This window comes from Callithrix jacchus, chromosome 15 (genome assembly GCF_049354715.1).
Source record: "Callithrix jacchus isolate 240 chromosome 15, calJac240_pri, whole genome shotgun sequence".
NCBI classification, from domain to species: Eukaryota; Metazoa; Chordata; class Mammalia; order Primates; family Cebidae; genus Callithrix; species Callithrix jacchus.
Window position 1 is genome coordinate 29,107,987 of NC_133516.1, and position 22,782 is coordinate 29,130,768.

General features: G+C 46.9%; 1 protein-coding gene across 1 annotated transcript in view; it reads right to left on the reverse strand.

The window, feature by feature from the left end:
* Positions 1 to 18,994: 18,994 nt before the first annotated feature.
* LTF (lactotransferrin) overlaps positions 18,995 to 22,782 on the reverse strand; it is a 28,877-nt gene continuing 25,089 nt past the window's right edge. Inside the window, exons 15-17 of the mRNA XM_002758283.6 lie at positions 22,268 to 22,452; positions 20,915 to 21,104; positions 18,995 to 19,204 (exon numbers count right to left, since the gene is read on the reverse strand). Of these exons, the coding sequence (XP_002758329.2) occupies positions 19,170 to 19,204; positions 20,915 to 21,104; positions 22,268 to 22,452 (410 nt within the window). The 3' untranslated portion in view covers positions 18,995 to 19,169. The remainder of the gene's footprint in view (positions 19,205 to 20,914; positions 21,105 to 22,267; positions 22,453 to 22,782) is intronic.

The window sequence follows — 22,782 nt, forward strand, 5'->3', positions numbered from 1 at the left end:
CACAGCATCTCACATAGGGGCACATAGAGACATCTAACTCATTAAAAGCCCAAGTCACTGGCCAATTAAAGGGGGTCCTTAATTTCTAACTCAATAGTAGTGGAAGGAAATTTGCTCTATATTGGTGAAATGAGGTAGAGAAAATCTGATTTTTCCAAACATGAGAATTCTCCATATGCCACCCCATAACCAAAGACCCCCCATTTGTGTTAACTGAAACATTCAAAAAGCCTATTAAGATAGTAATGAGACCCCCAACAGACATGCTTATACAACAATAACAGGCTTCAAACCATACTCCATGGCAGTGGGTCTCAAACGCCAGCATGCATCAGAAGCCCTGTGCTGAGACAGAGTTCTGGGCCCCATCCAAGTTTCTGGTTCAGGAGGTCTGGAGTGGGACCACAAAATATGCATTTCTAACAAATTCCCAGGAGATACAGGTACTACTGACATGGGGCCCTCATTCCAAGAACCACTGTTCCAGGGAGAAGGAACTCCGCTAACTAAGGGTTTGGTTTTGTGCTGAAGACAATGTGGAATTTAGAGTCGGGTGAATTGTTCAGAAAAGTAGAGAGGTTTGGGGATGTGAGGGTGGGAAGCACAGCAGAGGGAGGCAGAGAGGAAATATGAAGCAACTGTCAATTGGAGAGAAATGAGGAACAGGAACTGAATGATGTATGCCAGTGATTTCAGTTTTGCTGAGCCCTGATGAAAGCCTCTTCCCTGGCACTTTATGTCACTCACTGAGGCCTTGTGGCTGGGTCGACTCTCAGAGTCATAATAGGCCTATGGGTTTGACCTCAATAGCTATAACTGCAAGAAGTCACTCAAAGGTCATTCCCACAACAAAGGATCCCTCCATTCCCAAGCTAATGCCGTCACTGTCATAAAAAAAAGAAAGAAAGAAACTGACGGTGACCTTTTAGATGGCAGTTTTTCTAGCTTCTAAAAGGATGTGGAGCAATTGGAATTTTCACCCTCTGCTGGTGGGAATGTAAAATGGTATAACCACTTGGGAAAAATTGGCAGTGTCACCAAAAGCAAAGCCTATACCTGCTATCCATTCCACTCCTAGGTATTTACCCAACAGAAATGAGCATGTATGTCCGTACAAAGATTTGGGCCCAAATGTTCATGACACCTGTATTTATATAGACTCAACCTAGAAAAAAACTATCAACAGGTGAATGGGTAAACAAATAGTGGCCTGTGTATCTAGAGGAATACTGCTCATCCACAAAAAGAAATGAGCTGTGGACACACAGGAGCATGCATGAAATCTCAAAATGCTGAAGGAAGGAGGCCAGATTTTTTTCTTTTCTTTTTTTTTTGGAGACAGTCTTACTCTGTCGCCCAGGCTGGAATGCAATGGTGTGATCTTGGCTGACTGTCATCCCTACCTCCTGGATTCAGCGATTCTCATGCTTCAGCCTCCCAAGTAGATGTGACTACAGGCATGCACCAGCACATCCGGCTAACTTTTGTATTTTTAGTAGAGACAGTTTTGCCAGGTTTGTCAGGCTGGTCTCAAACTCCTGACCTCAGGTGATCTGTCCGTCTCAGCCTCCCAACGTGCTAGGATTACAGGCATGAACCACCATGCCCCACCAGAAGCCATGTATTTTTGAAGAGTACTTATTTTATGATTCTATTGATATAAAATTCTAGAAAATGCAAATGAATTTACAGCGACAGCAAATCAGTGGTTGCCAGAGATGTTGGAGGGGAAAGGAGAGGAAGAGATTGCAAAGGGGAACAAAGAAATCTGGAGAGATAGTGAATATGTCTGCTGTTTTGATTGTGGTGATGGTTTCATTGGTATATACATATGGCAAAAACGTAATAAGTTGTATATCTAAACATGTGATTTATTGTGAGTTGACTATACCTCTCAAAAAGGCTATTTTGTAAAAAGCCTCTCAGCATCCAGGCACTTTGTTATGTTAGTGTGACTTGTCTTGGAAATACACTGTGAGCATTTGCTGGAGGAGAGGCAGTGTCCAGGCCTCTGTCACATCTCCCAAATAGAGTTGGCAGCTAAAATACAGGATGCCCATGGGCATAACCTCTCAACCCCATCACCAACCAGGGAGCAGGAGGGGACTGCTGGGGGGTGCCCCCACAGGGAGCACAGTCTCATCGGGAATGAACTTCCATGGCAAGTAAAATCACCATTGACGAGTCAAGGGAGAGACCAGGGAAGAGAGCTCCAGCCTATGTGAAAAGGGATGAGAAAGGTTCAAGAAAAAGAAACAGAAATTCTCTTTACACATTTGCAGAAGTTGGTCTGGACTCTCCATCTACTTCTCCTCTGATAGAGAGAGGAGGCTCCGACAGGACTCTCAGGGGAAATAGCCTCATCTTCCCATGTTTCAGACACAGTGATGAACTCTAGAACAGTCTTACCAGGATTTTCCAAAGGAAAACATGGAGAGTATAGAGAATACAGATCTGCAAACTGTTTACGGTGGCTGAGACTGAAATGGTTAATGAAAAGTGCAAGTGTGTGCTGAATGATCCAGCTACAGTGGACCGAACACTTCAGTAGTCAACTCACAATAAATCACTTCAGTAGTCCACTTAGAGCATGAACAGCTATCCAGGCCTTCCTCCAATGTCAGACCAAGAATAGTTTCCTACAGACAAAAATAGCACATGCTTTTCCACTTTTCCACAAATGACTGCATTAGAAAACTAACAAACCATGAAAAGCAGAACGTGGCTAGTCTATTCAAGAAAAACTGATGGTGTTTCGATTTTACCTGTAAATTATTTTCCAATACAGAAAACAATTCCTGCTTGGTTGAGGTCATTCTAATTAGGGACATATGAGAGAAAGATTGAAATCTCATGAGCTGTTTCCTGTTCATCTCAATTCTGTGTACTCGTGGGTACAAATGGAACTAGCTGTTTTTTGTTTTTGAGATAGACTCTCGCTCTGTCACCCAGGCTAGAGTGCAATGGCATAATCTCGGTTCACTGCAACCTCTGCCTCCCAGTTTCAAGCGATTCTTCTGCCTCAGCCTCCCAAGTAGCTGGAATTATAGGTGCCTGCCACCATGCCCAGCTATTTTTTTTTGTATTTTTTAGTAGAGACAGCATATTGAGCATATTGGTCATATTTAATAGAGCATATTGGTCAGGCTGGTCTCGAACTCCTGACCTCAGGTGATCCACCTGCCTCAGCCTGCCAAAGTGCTAGGATTACAGGCATGAACCACTGAGCCCGGACCAGAAGTAGTTTTAAAATGAGAAACAGCTGATACACTGAATGGAAAAGCAAAACAATTTGAAGCTGAAAAAACATACAAGATGCCCAGTTAAATTTAAATTTCACTTAAGTAACTAATAATTGTTTAGATAAGTACATCCCATACACAACAGTTACAGTATTTATTATGTATTTGAAATTCAAACTTACCTGGGCATTCTGGTATTCTGGTTTTCTGTTTTCTTTGGTTTTTCCTTTTGTTCTCTTTTTTTCCCTAAATATGACAACCTTAAAGGTATTTATTCATTGTTTAAGACTAAATTGCTTTCGGCCGTCAGAACTAGAGCAAAGATAAATGACCCCAGGACTCTGTTTAGCAAGCAGTCAGGAAGTGTGATGGCGTGGTGGGTGGCAGCCCCAGCCAGGCCATTCCTCTTCCCTAAACCGCCACCACGGGGCTGCCACACTCGGGAACCCCAGTTTGCATTTGAGCAGCCCCTCCAGTTTGGAAGCAGTCGGTGCTTTAGCCTGAGGAGCCGGGAATAGCTCCAACACTTTGCTTGTTGGTTGAATAAAAATCAACCCAAAGGTGGCCTACACTAATTGAAGTAGGAATGCCGGAACTTCCATGGTGTTGTATAGAGGAAACATCTAAGTGCTTAAGGAGGTGGCAGTGCTAGTGGATATACTGAGTCATTAAGACTCACTCAACCACCCAGCGCAGGTCTAGAACACACACCCTTCCTACACTGGGAAGAGTAAATGAGCTCTAGCATCCTTTAAAAAAAAAAAAAAAAAAACTCCCTAGGCCGAACACAGTGGTTCATGCCTGCAATCCTAGCACTTTAGGAGACCAAGGTGGGTGGATCACTAGGTCAGGAGTTCAAGACCAGCCTGGCCAGCATGGTGAAACCCTGTCTCTACTAAAAATACAAAAATTAGCTGGGTATGGTGGCGTATGCCTATAATCCCAGTTACTCAGGAGGCTGAGGCAGGAGAATTGCTTGAACCCAGGAGACAAAGCTTGCATTGAGCTGAGATTGCATCACTGCCCTCCAGCCTGGGCAACAGAGTGAGACTCTGTCTCAAAACAAAACAAAAAAACTCTCTAAGTGGTGTTTCTTCTCTGTAGATCAGGAGCTATAGTGAGAAATGCTGTCAAACTGGGTTTCTAAATGCAGTGGGGATGGTGGGATCCTGAGGAAGCAGGGGCCACGTGGTAACACTTACCAAAGACCAGGTGGGCATGGTTGCCACTGTGGATGGTGGAGCCAAAGCAGTCCTCAGAATAGTCTGACCCCCAGAGATCTTTCACATTGACTGGTTGATCATGATGTTCTGGAAACTGAAATAGACGGACAGTCTACTAAATTTTTACCTGATCTGTATAAGCAGAAGAGTTCTATCTCTAGTGAACAGAAATCTAACTTTAATCACCAAAACTGAGAGTCAGTTCAATCAATTTCCAAATAGACCTAGAACCCCTTGAGGGAGTACCCTGTTACATTTCCAGCATTTTATTCTGACAATCTTTCTCCCAGCCTTCCCCAAAGGAACCTAGGGCCATTTACTGGGGCAAGCCATGGAGGAAAAGGAAATAATGAGGCTTTTTGGAGATTCCTGGAATGGAGCCTGGCTCTACATTGACACTAATTCTAAGAGACCTAAAACATCTCTGTGGTCTACCAGCCAAAGTAGGGCTTCATAGAGATCAGGTGATCACTAGAGTTGTAGCTCGGGTCTGTTTCACACGGGGTCCCGAGAATCCCTGAACTTATCCTTTAGTTATTGCCCCAGTTCCAGCATGCATAATTGAGCTGAGCGCAGTGGCTCATGCTTGTAGTCCCAACACTCTGGGAGGCCAAGGTGAGAGGATCACTTGAGCCCAGCAGTTTGAGACTAATCTGAGCAACATTGTGAGACCCCATCTTTTGAGAAGAAAAAGAGAAATTTAAAAAAATTGACATGGAAAATCTGAATAATCTCACATCTATTAAAGAAATTGAATCTGTAATTAGAACTCCCCCCACAAAGATAACTATAAGCCCAATGCCCACATCAATAGGAGAAACAGAAAGAAACAATCTTCCTAACAGAAAGCGTAATCTGAATAGAGATACTCAGCATCTGGGCAGAATCCCCACATTGATTCTCTGATCCAGAGTGAGGGCCAAGTGGAAGCCTTTGGAACTGCCTCTACCTGCCAAGGTACTAAACAACACTGCATGTCTGGAGGAATTGCAGCAAGAACTTGAAAGATGAAAGATGATGTCCACATCTCTGCATTCAGCTCACCTGTTTGGTGTGTGCAGAAGACAGATAGGTCTTGGAAAATGACAGTGGACCAGTGTAAACCTAATCAGGCGGGTCCAGCTGCAGCTGCAGGTTCAGGTGCTGTTTCGTTTTTGCAGCTAATCAACTCTTCCGGCACCTGGTGTGCAGATGGCAAATTTTCTTTTATCTATTAGTGAAGACTATAGGACGCTGTTTATTTTCAGCTGGCAAGGCCAGCATCACACTCCAACCGGGGAGCTGTCTGTCTCAGATCTCGCCGATGCCTGGGGATAGGGAGGGAGTGGCCTCCTCATTGTCTCCAGCCAAGGCCCTGCCCTCTTCTGTTACTGGCAGCAAATCCATGCAGGTCTGCAACAGCCTCATTCTTGCCTCCTCAGCAGAAAGAATTCAGCTGAGGGGCATAAGGCAGAAGCAGAGACCGAGGCAGGTTTTAGCTCAGGAGTGCAGTTTATTTGAAAGCTTTAGAATAAGAACGAAAGGAAGGAAAGGACACTTGGAAGAGGGCCAAGCAGACAGCGTGAAAGGCAAGAGTGTGGTGTGACCTTTTGACTTGGGGTTTTATAAGTAAGCTGCTTCCAGGGTCTTGTGTTATTTCTCCCCTGATTCTTCCCTTGAGGTGGCCTGTCCCATGTGCATACTTGAGCCCACTGGCTCAACTGCTGAGATCTTATCGGGAAGCTGCTGCTCACCAGTTTCAGATGTTTTCTGTCTATTAGGAGCCGGCCTTCCCCTGTTGCTGGGTGTGACCAATTAGTACTTCAGAGAGACAGCCAACAACCACCTGACCATCACCTGATGGTCACCTGACACTCCTGGTGTGTGTGGGGTGGGACGCCCTCTCCTGCCCTGCTCTTGCCTGACTAGCTACACACTATAACGCTCCCAGAGGGACCCACACGTCTTGTGCTCTTTGCAAGAAAGTGCCTGCTTAGTACCCTGTAGGCTGCTCACGCCTTCAGGGTCACGGTTTTTGTTTTTTACTACAGGTACCCATAAGCAAAACGTGGTGGTGTTCACCATGCTTTTACGCTATTCACAGAATTTTAAGTTATTTACATGATAACATAAAAGCATGGTGAACACCACCACGTTTTGCTTATGGGTACCTGTGGTAAAAATCTGCTACTAGCTCTTTCTGCAGTGTCTCTAATGGCAGGCACTGCTCCACCGACTCCTTTATGACACTTGCAAAAACCAAGAGCATACCGCCTCCTGGTTATGCAGGTGTCTGGGCAATGTGAGGAGAACAGAAATAGACCACGCTGCATTTCTCTCTCTTGATGACAGACATTGAGAGTTCCATTCTTTCTGGTTTTAATTATATCTCTAGCGGGCATTCGTACACACATCTTGCACACCCCGGGAAGTTTCTCTAGGGCAGTGGTCCACAAGCTTTTCGGATACAGAATACTTTTATATGCTTGAAAATTGAGGACCCCATACAGCTTTAGTGTATGTGGGTTTCAGGTTCTAGTCCAAACTGAAGTGTGAGGGTAGTTGGTGGGTAGGTGACAGGTAGCTGGAAAAACACTCAAGGAATCATAGGCAGTTTCAATGTGGTTTTATCTGCTCTGGGGGTGAGCCATATGTACAGTGTCAGCAGGGTAATTATACCTTTTGCCAACAATAGTGGCTCTGAAGCGAGCATGAGCTCATGTGAGTGGTCACCTCACACACCTCAGGTGGTGTGATTCATAATGTGCAGAGTTCTGTGCCTGCGCTCCAAACCCACTGAGTCATGCTGCACCAAAAAGCCACCTCAGCCTACTCCTGACTAAAGTGCAGCCATCTTCCTTACACTCCACCCCTAGGCCAAGGGCATCTTCTGGGTAGGAACATGTGCCCATAGGGTGGAGCCCTGAATCAATAACCCACAACAACACTACAGAGAGCAACAGCTCACTACTAGGATCCCAACTATGCTACTTATGACTATTAGGGCCCAGCATAGGCCAGAGCCCAGGGATAACCACCGTCTCTGCAGGGGGTCATCAGTAAGGCTCTCGACCACCTTAATCTCCCATGAGACCCCTGGCAGGGCTGCTGTTATGTTCTGCCAGTTGTCAGGGATAAAGGTACCACACTGTATTCCTAAAAGGGCACGGGTGCCTCCTTGGGCAGCAATTACTGTGTCTAAGGACATCTGGTTTGCAACACCACCTTTGCAGTCTGATCAGCATCATCCATTTACAGGAGGAGGCCCACTCGGGTGTACTTCAGAGTCCAAGCAGTGCGCTCTGCAAGAGCAGTGACTTGTGCTTCTGCAGTTATGACACCCACTCCAGGGAGAGTCACTGTCAAGGGCTAGAACCACCAGGGTACTCGTCACACTTGCAAAAACTGAAAGTGTAGTGCCTCCCAGTTATGTGGAGATCTGGGCAATGTGAGAACAGTGACAGGTATACAAGGTCACCCCAGGTACAACTTCCAGTCCAGTTCGCTTGTAGGTAAGACCATCCTGTGTCCCAACAGACCCATAAACTCCCAGGGAGCACAAAATCCATCGGGGCCCGACCTTGGTGGGGCAGCTTGTTCCACCATATCTTAGATGTGGTGACATGTGTTATGTTTACACCAGCCGTGATGGGTACCCATCCCACAGTGGTGTTGCTCCAATGTTGCTCTATGCACCGTGGCACCTGGGCTGGGGGTACTGCATGTTCCCCCACTAGCCAGCCCCGCCCATCATAAATGCTACAGACCAGCCAGGGATGGGCATGCTGTGGGTCTTGCAGCATCCTTTGTCCAAAGCTTGCCGCATTGCATTCTAGGCATTGGCCATGGACCCCAGGTCTCCAGACACATCCAGTTCTCTGCAGGTGCTGAATGTATGTACCAAGGCAAGCCATCCACAGTTGCTGGAAAGGCAGTGCAGATCCAGAAGTTGGAAACATCGGTCACCTCAGCATAGGTATGGGTCCAGTCCACAATGCAATTGGAGAATGTTATCCTATGGTTGGAATGGCAGAGCAGGCACAGGTACCAACAGAGGAAAATTACGTCCCGCAGACAAAATACAGACTAACCTTTCATCCCTGGATAACAATGCAGCCACCGAGGGCTTTTGCCCTGGGCCATGGTACCACACCGTCTCAGCTCCACATGGGTCCTTTGGGTCCTGAATACATGCCAAAGTCACAGGGCAGCCCATAATAGCTCACACAGACAGTACATATGTCCCCTGGAGGAAGGTTTCCTCCCTGGCCCTTCCCCTACAGTTAACTGTGGGGGCCATGTACTGAACAACACCCACCCATGCTTGAATGACATGCAAGCCATACTGTAAGCTCCGTCCCCAGGGAGCTATGATGGCCAACCACCAGCAGTGAGGGGCTTGGAGCATCCATGGCCACAGACAGCTTTTCTTTTCCCTTGCCTTCAGGGACGTTGGAGGCAGGCAACAACAGATTACCATTTGTCCCCATACCTGGTTGGAGGAGGTCATCCTTGGTGTGTATCTGCAACTGCATGGGGCGGTGGCCCAATGTAATAAAGCCTCCACCAGGGCTGGGCTGCTTTTCCATGGCCATTCATTCAAGGTTTGGAGCACTAGGTCCAGCCTGGAACTCCAGCCTCACAAAGACAGGGATGTGACATGCCAGAAAAACCCATTCTTCAAGATCCCGTTACATCACTCAGTCATTCCCGCAGCTTGCAAATTGTTTGGTACATGAACTCTCCACTTGATGTCCACTGTTGTGCCTATTGCCCAGTAAAATGTGTTCCCCATCACTCTAGAGGGCAACCATCTAGAGCACATAAGTGTTACAGGACCCGGATGGTGTGCTGTTGGTTGGCCACCCTGCAAGGGTAGGCGAACGACAGGCCTGCGGCTGCATCCACGGCTGTTAGTGCATGCGTATACCTTTGCAACTTTGGCAGCGGCCCAATGGGGTCTACTTGCCACCTGGTCAAGGGCGCTCGCCCTAGTGTAACACTGGGCAGCTGCCTCCATTTAGGGTATGCCTGAGCAAATGCAGGGCATTTCTGAGAAGCCTCCCAAATATCTTGTGTGCACAGGGACAGACCCCAATGTTTATTGACTTGTTGCATCAGTTTACCCCCCGTACGTCCCAGTTTCTGGTTTAGCTACAAGGCCACATCTCATGTAGATGCTGACTCTAACCATCAGACTTTGGCCAAGGCATCTGCCTCATCATTGCTGGGGGTGGCCAAAAGCACATGGCCTGACACATGATCAATAGTTACATCCTTCGGATGACCCATTTCCCAGAGGTCTTGCCACATGGCTTGGCCACAAATGGGTTGGTGGCCAACTAGCCAATTCTGTATTTTCCAAGTAGTTAACCACAAGGTTAAGCCTCCATAGACCACCCAGCTATTGGTACAGATTACCATAGGTGTCTCCTCCTTGATGATCACTATCCATACTGCTCTAAGTTCAGCCCATTGACTACTTTGTCCACACCCAGTTTCAAATCATATGGTATCAGTACTAGGTTGGACTGCAACTGTGGTCCAGGCAGGAGTAGCACCTCAGCTAGACCCATCTCTATGTCATGCCCCATCAGGAATGGGGGGATGCCCTTCCTTAAATGGCAATGGCTCAGGGTCAAGAAGTGCCTCAGGATCCATGGTCTTCTCTTGCATTAGGACTATAGGTCCCAAGACATAATAGGCTTGTACTCAGTGTACTCTGCTGCTCCAAGTAGGTGCCCCACTTTGCCAAAGTGGATGTCTGTGCCATCCCAGTCTGGGAGGTCGTTATGCATGAATGTACCCATTCTGCTATTGGTTAAGTCTGTTGCCTCAAAGAAGGGCGCCACCACTTCTAAATCTACAAGAGAATCAGAGGTTAACATAATTTCATCAACATAATGAAACAAGTGAACTCCCTTTGGACATTTTTAGGCGGTTAAATCTGTGGCAACGAGACCACGACATATGGTGGGGCTATGCACATAGCTCTGTGGCAACACTGTGAAAATCCATTGTCATCAAGGCAAACTAGTCCTGGCTCTCTAGAGCAATGTCAGTTGACAGGAATGCATTGGCCAAGTTCACCACGTAGTGGTACATCAGCCTACTCCTGGCTAAAGCACAACCATCTCCCAATTCCATCGTCAAGTGCTTCATCAAATCCATGATACATGGCACAGCTGCCAAGCCATGTAAAATATCTACCTCCAGAATGTATTCAGGTATAGGAGAGATATACACAGGGTATAAGCCAAGAGCCAAGTGGCTGATGCCAAGGTACAGAGATACAGGTTTTACTTTTACTGACTGGCCTCCATAACGGTCAATGTATGCAGCTTTGCCCAAAAACTTAACTGGGTTCCCACAAACAAGGCTACAATCTACACCAGTACCTACCATCACCAGCACTCACTATACATTGGTGGGGGACCAGTGGATCGCCGATTCCACCTGTGGCCTCCAGTCATCTGGTGTCCCCCCAAGTCGGGCACCTTGGCCAGTTCCCTAGTTCAACAGAAAAGGCTCTACATTTCCACCCGGTTGTAGCAAGTAGTCTTTGAGCTGGAGTGACTGGGCAGGAACAGGTCATGCAGCAATGTCTTTCTCCCCTTTGAGCATTTTCTGGAATTGCTGCTCCAGATACAACTGTCTCCACAAAGTTAAGAGTATTTCACTGGGCTGCCTATCAATTTTCTCTCAGTCAACCCCAGCCAGAAACAAATCTATCCACATCTGTGAGCATGTCACTCGTTGAGGCCCCTTTTGTTTCATAAGGGAGTCCCCTGTGGGTGGGCAGTTCCCTTTTTTATGGTGTGGACCCCTCAATCCCACCAACGGCCTTCACTTCCCCAAGAGCCACCATGGCAGTGGTCACTTCATGCATGTGGTGGGACAGCAGCTAGGGACAAAGGGGCTCATGCATGGATACCATGCCTGCGGTGGGACAGCAGCTAGGGAGCCAAAAGGGCTCAGGAGCACAGAACCCAATGCAAGATCCCTCTTGTGGGAGGTGAAATATTCATCATCTGGCCCCTGGGTATTCAGGTCAAACATAGGCCTGCTGCATACCCATCTCCCAAATGGCTTGCACCAAATTGGCATACAACTGCCATTTACTCACAGTTTCGGGCATTTCACTGGCATTGTTTCACACAGTTCATGTGGCTGCCCATAGCCGCTCAATCAGGGTGTGGTCACCTTGCCCTGCTGCTAACCACCCGCTCACTTCCAGCTGCTGATGGAGGGAGGGTGAGTTGTGATGAGGCCAGCTTTTCTATCTTAGAGGTGTAATGGGAGATACTGTCTGCTTCCTCATTCCACAGACAAAGCATTCAGGTGGGCAGGGGTTCCCCTGGACACTGGCGGCACTGCTTGCCTAATTCCCGTAACTCAGTTCAGGTATAGTCAATAAATGAAATGTGTTGCATTACGGTGGGGAGTCCCTGAGTCCACCCTTGGGGCCCCAATGATCTACCTTCTGTGGGACCACTGGGCGAGCCTGCTGCAGGGGTTCTTCCTCCTTGGTATGAGACTGAGTGGGGGTCTCCAGCCGAGATGATGGACCCAGGCCTGCATTCACAGCAGCCTCTAATTCCTTTTCCAAGCTCTGAAGCCAGGTTTCCAGGCACCCTGCCTGCACCTGGAGGTCCCCATTGATGGCAGCCTTGAATTCTTTTCCTGATCCATATAGCCAGGCCTCCGGGTCCTGGAGGGCCCTAACTTGTGCTGCATCCCTCAGGGATTGGGTGTGTACAGTCAAAAATGCCCATCCACCTCTGCTGGCAAAGGCCTGCTCCTTCTCAGTGCTGTGCACTTCCGACTGCCTCAATGCCTTCTCCATGCTCATGGGGGACCCATCCACTGCCACCCAGGTTTCCACTGGGACCCACCCTCGCAGCACAGCTGCCACCAGGTACTACAATCCATGTTGTGGCCATATGACCAACCCGGAATCAACAGGGGCTGAAGGTTCACTTGCCTTGGGATCCTTTTCGTGATGCCAGTTGTCAGGTTCTAGCCCATATTGAAGTCCAAGGGAAGTTGGTGGATGGGTGGCAGGTAGCTGGAAAAACACTCAAGTAGGCAGTTTCAACATGACTTTATTCTCTCTCTGAGCACAAGCTATATGTACAGTGTCAGCAGGGTAATTATACCTTTTATAGACATCAGTGGCTCTGAGTCAAGCACGAGCTCACGTGAGTGGTCACCTAATGGGTCTCACATGGTGTGATTACAGAGTGTGCAGAGTTGTGCACCTGTGCTCCAAACCTGCTGAGTCATGCTGCACCAGAAGGCTCCCTCAGCCTACTCCTGACTAAAGCACAACCATCTCCCTTACAGTGGGCTAAATCTATTGCTATTTATAGTATTAGAAATTTTAACACAGAAGTCTTAAGTATTTACATTATTGATTTTGAAATAATAAGCCCATTACATGTTAACAAAAATAATATACTTTTATTTTAAAATCTGTATTTTTTAAAAGAAAAAAAATTTAGCAACAACAGTCATTCTTGCAATCCTCCCACCTCAGTCTCCAAGGAAGCTGGGACCACAGGTGCACACCACCATGCCCAGCTAATTTCTTTTCTTTTTTTTTAAACTAAATATCTTAAAATTTTATTTTACATTATATTTAACAAAGGGTATACTTACACCTACACAGTAACTCCTAGAACAAAGACAAAATCAAGTTTTGTTTTGGTGACAGTTTTCTGACAAGATTAACAGACCACAATGGACAGGTCCTCCATTTGATTTTCAAGGAACAATCATAAAACAATCCCCAAGTGCTTGGGGATTGGGATTACAGACATGAGCCACTGTGCCCAGCATGCCTTTACATTTTTAAAATCATTTGTCCCACTTCCTGGTACCACTTAAACCATCCTGTTGATTACCCAGGGTGGTTTAGCATCAGTGAAACACTAATAACCCTTAAAGCGTGATTTCTGTATTCTTTGGTACAGATGGGATCTTGCTGTTGTGGCCAGGCTGGTCTCGAGCTCCTGAGCTCAACTGACCGTCCTGCCTCGGTCTCCTAAAGTGCTGGGATTACAGGTTTGAGCCACCACGCCTGGCCGGAAACTGGATTCTCGGTCTTGTTCTCCATCCAATCTGTTAGACTGTCAAATGCCAAATAACCTTTGGAAAATTCTACTCATAAGATAAGGAGAGAGATAAATAACTTCTGAGTATCATCATTAAAATAGTTTGACCTCACAGATCCACTGAAAGGGTCTCACGTGGTGAACAGCTCTAAGCTAAAGAGTAGAATGGGTAGGCGGCGGAGGGAAATAAACATTCAGTCTATGGCAGCTGACCACAAGAACACATTTTAAGTCTCTTCCTCTCTTGTTCCTTGTGATCGCAGACAGACTCAGTCTGTAGGAGAGCTGTAGAGAGAACAAGCTCAAGCCCCTAATTTTACAAAGAAAGCTGGGCCAGAGAAGTTAAGGGACTTACCCAAAGCCACACAGCCACACAGCAGCAGAGCTGGGGCTGAGCTCCAAGTGTCCTGCTGCAGAGCCAACTTTCTCCCACTAGGGACTGGCCTGTGATTACTGCGGAAAACAATGGTCGGCTAACTGTTGCTGATTGCCCATTGCTGGTAAAAGTTACTCCCCTGAGGAAAAAGTATGCATTGGCCCGCAGTGGTGACTCAGGTCTGTAATCCCAGCACTTTGGGAGGCCAAGGCGGGCAGATCACTTGAGGTCAGGAGTTTAAGACCAGCCTGGCTGTCATGGTGAAACCCCATCTCTACTAAAAATACAAATATTAAGCCAGGCGTGGTGGCAGGAACCTATAATCCCAGTTACTCAGGAGGCTGAGGCAGGAGAATCGCTTGAACCCAAGAGGGAGAGGTTGCAGTGAGCTGAGGTTGTGCCACTGCATTCTAGCCTGGGCAACAGAGTGAGACTCCATCTCAAAAAGTAATAATAATAAAATAAAAATAAGTAAATACATAAGTATGCATCCCTAAGGTGACCATGATCCAAGAGTACACAGTGTTCCTTCTGGTGTAAGTGACGGGGTTCACGGCACTACAGAATCATTGACTTTTCTCTCAGAAGTGAACACATGGCTAATTATTTTGAATTTTTTATAGAGAGGAAGTTGTGCCATGTTGCCCAGGCTGGTCTCGAACTCCTGGACTCAAGTAATCTGCCCGCCTCAGCCTCCCAAGGTGCTGGGATTATAGGCATGAGCCACCACGTGGCTTGCACCTATAGTCTCAGCTACTAAGGAGGCTGAGGTAGGAGAATCACCTGAACCGAGGGAAGTTGAGGCTGCAGTGAGCTGTGATTACTCCAATGCACTCCAACCTGGGCAACAGAGTGAGATCCTGTCTCAAAAAAAAAAAAAAAAGTGAACACACTTACTAGGGAAGAGGCCTGAAAGAGGCCAGTTCTGCACCACAGCACACAGGAAGCAGCTCCAGGTCCTGCAGCCTGGACCCCGGATCCTGGAGTCTGGAGCCCCCTATCCAATGCTGCGCCATGCTCACCAGTACCCACCAGCATCAGCCAGCACCGAAGCACCAGCAGCAGAGAAACTGCTCACCTAAAATGTAGAGAGACGTGGCTAAACTGTCCTCCTAAGGCTGCGTATAAATAAATGGTCCTGCCGATACTGTATGAGGCTACCTGCTTCACCACATCCTCACGATACTGAATATCATTAGCAACTTGAATTTCAAATTGTGCTAATCAATGAAAAATGATTGCCTAATTACTAGTGAGTTGAGGTTATGTAACATCAATATTCCTTCTTCTGGTGGGATATTTTGCATTAATCACCTCTCATGTAAATTCTTTATATATAATTAACACTAGAATGTCCGACTTGGTTTTCGTTGTACCTTACCTATTTGGAAACACGTTAAGAATGAGGGAGGGAATGGATGGGGACTCACCCAGGAATGCGTGGAGCTGGTCTGCAGCCACTCAGAGGCCCCTTCAACACTTCCCCACCACACTCCCCTCAATTTCCCATGTTTTGTCCAGAGATACATCCAAAAATTTGCATGGATATAAGAAAGAAAGACTCAGCTTTCAGTGGAAAATGTAGGTTGGATTATATGACTGAAGTGGTAAAAAGAAATAGGGGATTTCCCCATTCCTGGGTATATATTCAAAGGATTATAAATCATTCTATTATATAAGGACACATGCACACGAATGTTCACTGGGGCACTGTTTACAATAGCAAAGACTTGGAACCAACTCAAATGCCCATTGATGATAGACCAGACAAGGAAAATGTGACACATATACACCATGAAATACTATGCAGCCATAAAAAATGGTGAGTTTGTGTCCTTTGTAGGGACATGGATGAATCTGGAAACCATCATTCTCAGCAAACTGACACGAGAACAGAAAATCAAACGCCACATGTTCTCACTCATAGGCGAGTGTTGAACAATGAGAACACATGGACACAGGGAGGGGAGCATCACACACTGGGGTCAGTGGGGGGAATCTAGGGGAGGGACAGCAGGGGGTAGGGAGTTGGGGAGGGATATCATGGGGAGAAATGCCAGATATAGGTGATGGGGAGGAAGGCAGCAAACCACATTGCCATGTGTGTACCTATGCAACAATCTTACATGTTCTTCACATGTACCCCAAAACCTAAAACTCAATAAAAAAAAAATATATATATAGAGAGAGAGAGAGAGAGAGAGAGAAATAGGGGATTTTATTATGGGGGAGGTCCAAACCCTAGTGGGGAAAGAAAACATTCATTGAAATTGTTTGAAAATTCAAGAATTAAATCAGATTATTTTGGATTCAACAAGAATTAGATTACCCTAAAGCCCCAAGATACTTCATTTTATAGAATGCAGGGAAAGTATAGAAAAGAGAAACAAATAGGGAAAGGCGTGGCTAAAAAGCTGGAAGGGGAAATAACTTCTTTCAAGAAAGGTTTGGGTCTTAGAGACCCCAGGAGACATATATGAAAATGATAAGAGGATGTGTGCCCAAACTAGTATTAAGGTTGTGGCACAGGGTGAGGCAGATGACGCTGTCACTGAGCCTCAGAGAGTGACTGGTGTTACAGCAAGAGTTAGCAATGGCCTGAAGGGAGGGTTTCTGAAATCAAACATGAATGATTCCCCCTCAGGGAACCCAGCCTTGGGAGCTACTGCATGGTTCCATGTATGCGGAAGTGTCATCAATGCAGGATAAACTGTGAAGTACCCAGGAGGCATCCTGCACCTAGTCAGTCTTCTGTTTCCGGGGTGGCCTGTACAGCTGTGCAGGCAGAGCCCCAACCATCCTGGTGAGCGGCACACAGGGACTGAGATCCAGCCACACCCACCAGGCCATGCTCTGGGAAGAGGGTGGGACCTGGGCAAAGGACACCTCTTTAGGACAGCACAGAAGCCTTTGTGGGCTGCTGGTGGGACCATCCTGAGATGGCTTTCTGGCTGGGCACTGTGAAATGCTCTGCAGATTTTTCCTCACACTGTTCCACCTACTCTATCACGGCCCCTTCCTCCTAGGTGACCTCATTGATGTTGGGGCCACATGAATTCTCTGGCCATTGAAGTGATGGAGATGATATGGCCTCTACCAAGCAGACACTTTAAGTATTATTGTATGATGCTTTTGTACCTCTTTTTTCTAAGTTAAAGCAGTTTATTAAGGAATAAAAGAATGGTACTCCATAGGCAGAGCAACTGCCTCTGTCTCTTTTATTTTGCCCTCTGCCTCAAGCTCAACATGCCCAAAATTGGGGCTACTGGTTCAGCCTGGGTCTCAGAATAAAGATGCATGATGGAGACAGACACAAGAGAGAAGCAAACTTTCGTCATGCTGGCCACTAAGATTTCGATTTGGAGGCCATTTGCTACAGCAGTATAACCTAATGTGAACAGATAGACACAATGATGTTCCAGTTCTTTTCAATCTGGAAAAGGAGAATTTTGCAGATGGGCCTTGATTTCACAGTAGTATCTTCTTTAGACAAGAAAGCTCATACTGTTCAAATGTCATGTTCTATAGTGCTGGCATTGCCACTATTGTGGCTACCCCATCAGATGTTGCTCACTGACTAATCTCCTCATGTTAGTGAGGATGAACATATCAGGCCATAATTCAATGTAGCAAATAGGAAGAGAGTTTCATCCTAGCATCATGAAACCTTAGTTAATGTCCTTTCCTAACAGTTTCAGAGGCTCTTGCAGGCAGCAGCAGAGCTACTGATCTCACTGACGGTGGGGAACATGGCCAAATTGTTGCCCCTGGGATGGAGGCAGCGTTTCAGGACACTTGTCTGAGCTCTGCCCTTGAACAGACAGTCTCACTGTCATTGACAGTTTTGCCTGTTGGGGCCAAAGAACCAATGAAAAAGCTAGAAAAGTATTCCTTCTTCATTTCTCTCTTCATATTCAAAATTATTCTCTCTTCATTTCTCTTTCCTCCTTTTCTCTGCTTCCTCCTTAGCCCTTTAGAAATGCAATTATAACCTTTTACCTCCCTTTCACCAGATACTCCCAACAGGTCAAGTTCATCTAATCATGTGCTCTTAGTTAGAAGCTCCAGAGCAGAACTCCCTCCCACCAAGAGACTACCTTCAAATGTAACAGTCAATTTACAAGCCAAAGTATGGCTGCTATGAAGCTCTCTCACCTGGAGATTTTTTGGCTGATTTTACAATCTAGTTTTCCCCACAACGTCACCAGCAGCAGTCACCAGCTCAACTGCCTGGTAGTTAAGGCACCAAAGCTGGTACACGGACCCCCACTGCTCCCGTCTCCCCTGCATGCCAGGGCCCCCATTTAAAAGTGTCTGCTTTCAGCTCCAAAGGTGAAGCAGTACCCTTAAGGCAGGAAGCCTGTACTTCTTCCCCTAAGGTAGCTTTGGAATAAAAGTCACTTTCTTTACACCACACTGAGCTTTTGTTAATTAGACTCTGCATGTGGTGAGCAGCGGAACCTGCATTTCACTTCTTTGGAGGGCAATGGCACGATCTCAGCTCACTGCAACCTCCACCTCCTGAGTTAAAGCGATTCTCCTTCCTCAGCCTCCCAAGTAGCTGAGATTATAGGCACCTGCCACCGCACCTGGCTATTTTTTTTGTATTTTTAGTAGAGATGCAGTTTCACCATGTTGGCCAGGCTGGTCTCGAATGCCTGACCTCAGGTGATCCACCCGCCTTAGCCTCTCAAAGTGCTGGGATTACAGGCATGAGCCACCATGCCCGGCCTAGTTCCAATTCCTATGCCTGCTCTTCCTGCCCTGCCTTGGGAACACACACACACTCATGTGCGCACACACTCCCAGGCACACACATGCACATGCACTGAGACAACTATGTGAATAACCAACCCGATCCCCTTGGGAAAACAATTGCTTGGCCTGGCCTTAAATTCTAGGCCCTTGGGCATCATATCCAAGACTGCAAGAAAGAGGAGGCACTGGACCTGAAAAACTCGGAAGGGAAGGTCCAACTGTACAGGTATTTTGTCAGACACATGATTTCAGTATAAAATTCTAGAATAGATGAATAACGCTTTGTAAGGAGAGACTATCAACACTATTTCTCATTTTATTTCTTGCTAAGACGACAGCAGGGAACTGTGAGCAGATGCATGGGCCATCCCTACCCTCAGTGGGCGAGGCCAGGCCCCAGCAAACCCGGAGAGAAGGGCTGAGAGCAGTGAATGGCTGAGGCTTCCTCGGGGAGGCTGGGCCATCTTCTGGGGTTTTACTTCCTAAGGAACGCACAGGCCTCCAGGAGAGCTGTGGGACACAATGGAGCAAGAGATTCAGAAACTGATTTCTTTTCTTAAAATCAATAAACCAGTTTTTCAAATCAATCAATCCAAGAGGATGCTAAGAGTTTTCTCTGCCCTTCTCCCATCCCTGTGAGTCAGTACTCGCCACACTCATATTCCCCTCTTACTCATAACAACCACAGCGCTCAAGGGAGCTGGAGTCACCCTCAGCAGCCGGGGTGTTTCCCTGCTCTGGCCTGAGGGACACAACCTCCTTACACTTCTCTCTCATTGAATCAACCGTCACATTCTCAAATTCACACGACACTAGTGGTCCTCTAGCTTCTCCTGGAATGTGAATCTGTTTGCAATCATGTTCACCTACAGATTCGCTCACTCGTCCACAAATCCTTACTGAGCACCTGCTTTGTGTGAGTTGCTGTGCTAAGTGCTGGGGACACAGCATGGATAGACAGGCCTGCCCTCAAGAAGCACGTGGTCTATGCAGTCCTGAGCTGGCTGCTCACAAGAAGAGCTCTGCAGCCATACTTTTCAGAGGATGGTCCTGACCTGCATCGCAGTGACCTGAGTTGTTGGTCAGTACACAAAAGGGTTTCTCAGCCTTGGCACGACTGGCATTCAGAGGCTGATACTTCTTTGTCACGGGCGGCTGGCTGTCCTTTGTTTACCAGCATCCATGGCTTCTACCTATTTGGTACCAGCAACACTCACTATGTTGTAAGAATCAAAAATGCTGCTTGGCATTGCCAAATATCAGCTCAGGGGCAAAACCATCTCTCATTGAAAACCACCAAGAAAGATATTCCTGGCCCTGCCCCTATCCCTGGACCAATAGCATCCCCAGTGCCTCTGCCTCTGGGTGAGGTTTCGGGAACAGGCATCTGGATGAGCAGCACACAGGGAACTGCGCACACTGAAATCCCGCAGTCATCTCCGGGAGCCTTACAACACTCTGTGATGGCGTCTAAATCTTTTTAAAGGATTAAATTAGTATCAATGTATTTCCCTGGCTAACATGTTTTCCTACACTTGAATTTTTTTGAGATTTTGTTTTCTTTGTAGTTGGCATTTATGGTAACTGTCTAGAATCAGATTTTGTCTTTTTTCTTTCTTTTCTTTTTTTCTGAGGCAGGGTCTCTCTGTGTCACCTAGGCTGTAGCACAGTGGTGCAATCATGGCTCACTGCAGCCTCAACCTTCTGGGCTTAAGCAATCCTCCTATTTCAGCCTCCCAAGTAGCTGGGACTACAAGTGCTTGACACCACACTGGCTCATTTTAAAAATTATTTTTGTAGAGACAGGGTCTCCCTGTGTTGGCCAAGCTGATCTCAAACTCCTGGGCTCAAGCCATCCTCTCACCTCTCCTTCCCAAAGTGCTGGGATAACAGGTGTGAGCTCTCATGCCTGGTCGGTTTTGTCATTTCTCAATGCATATGCATATATACACCTTTCATTTTACCCAATAAAATGGATTATCAGTTCCCAAAGACTTTGTGACAGTGCAGTCACTATCAGTACTACAAAAAATTTTTAAAATATATTACATACTGCTGTATTTTATTCTCTAATTCTTTTATCAATGAGATTATAATTTCCTGAACTACACAGAGATATTATCATTCCTTAACATTTTATACCCATGTTCATTCCTAGAATGCTATTTGGCCCTCAGACCTTGACCTTCAGCCGGGGTGGTTTTCCGGGGGTCTACTTACGGGAGGTTGAGCACTTTTTCAGATTATTAATGGCTGTGACATACTGGGGTCCCAAATATTTTTCATATGTTGTTTTGCCGTGGAGTCTGGCCAGACACTCAGTGTTGTCATTGAACAGAAGGTTTTTGGTTTCAGAATGGAATAAGCAAAACTTGCCCGGGCAGGCAGATCCATTTCTCCCAAATTTAGCCTGTGACAAAAGGGCAGACAGTGAGTAGCTAAGGAAAAGAGGAATTGATGGGTTAAAGGAGGCTAAAGGGTATTTTTTTTTCCCACCCAAAAAGAGCCCTGGGAAAACCATGGGGCAGAAGGAGCTGAGTTCTGGAGTCATTTCACCTCCTCAGTGGACTCCCCCACCCCACACTCCTGGTGCCAGGCCCCTCCTGGGCAGCATCCAGGCTTCATGCCACTTCTGGTCCTACTTCCTGCCATCTGCCATCTTTCCTTCCTTCTTAACCTGTGATATTTTTCCGTAAAACTTCTTATGGGTGACAAGGTGACAGCTGAAGGGTTTTGAGACCTGCCCTTACACATAGATCACTTAGGACATTCTAATATGCAGCTGTTCTAGAGAGACAGACTGCTGGGAAAACAGAGGCTCTGCCACTAACCAGCTCAGTGTGCAGGCAGTCACCCTGCCTCCCTCACACAGTTCCTGCTCTGTCCAGGGCCCCCATGTGAGGAGACAGAGCCCAAGCCCCTCAGTCGCGGCGGCTCTCTCACCAGCACCAGTGTGTGTGCGCAGAAAGGCCTCCATGAAGGCCAGTTATGGTGGCCAGTCTTATTATTGCAGGGTTGTTTTCTTTAAAAGCACACATAGAGAGATATAATGTTATCAGATAAAAATAGAAGTTCTGATAGAGAATCCCGGATTTTAATAAAATTCTAGGATTGCCTTCAAATCACATATAGATAGCCTAGAGCAAGTTCTGAGTTTGTTGTTTTCAAGGCCTGGCCTAGAACGTTGTTTAGTTAGCCCAGGTTCAGGAAACATTGCCAGAATAAAGCACTCTACCAAGGCGTGTGGGAGGAAGGCTCACTGGCTCCCTCATTAGCCAGGAGAACAGCAGGAGGGGAAAAGACAGCCTCTGAGCCCTGCCATGAGTGCAGCAAGGCCAGGGCACAGAGACTCAGCAGAACTGGAGTGAGACCCAGAAAGCCCCGGGTCAAAAGCCTCTGTTGATCTTGTTGACACCCCGGGCAACCCCGCAGCATGAAGCCGATACCATCACCATGAGCTTCAAGCAAAAGGACTAGAGAGGCTTGAGTGGGCTGGGGCACCTAGCTCCGCCATCTCCCCACTAACGGGAGCCCACACAGCTAAGAAAGCACTAGAGGCCCTGTGGTCCATACCTGCTGCTGGAACAGCACCTGTTTGAGGCGTTCCACCTTATCCATCCGAGACACCACGGCATGATTCGGGGCCATGGCAAGATGGCAGCTCCTAGCCTCTGTAACAGGCTTCCGGGTGCCATCAAGGCACAGCAGCTCAAAGTTCTCCAGCTTCAAATCCTTAGCCCATGCTTCAGTGTTCTTTCCTGGGGAAAAAAAGAAGGTTGCATCACTCACGGCTGCCCCACTTAGCCAAGAAGTCTTTTCTGGGTGAGTGTGGCCATCCCACTGACCTCTCAAGTGCACACACTGGGGTTGCAATGACGTGAGGGAAACAGAATGAACTTTATCCTACACAAGCTGCAGAAACTTCAGATATACCAAATATTAGTGCTGTGTCCATGCAATGGAATGTTATTCAGCAATGAAAGGGAGTGAAGTTCTGGTACATGCTGCAACACGCATGAACTTCAAAAATGAAGCCAATGAGACACACCAGTCACAAAAGATGACATAATAGGCTGGGCATGGTGGCT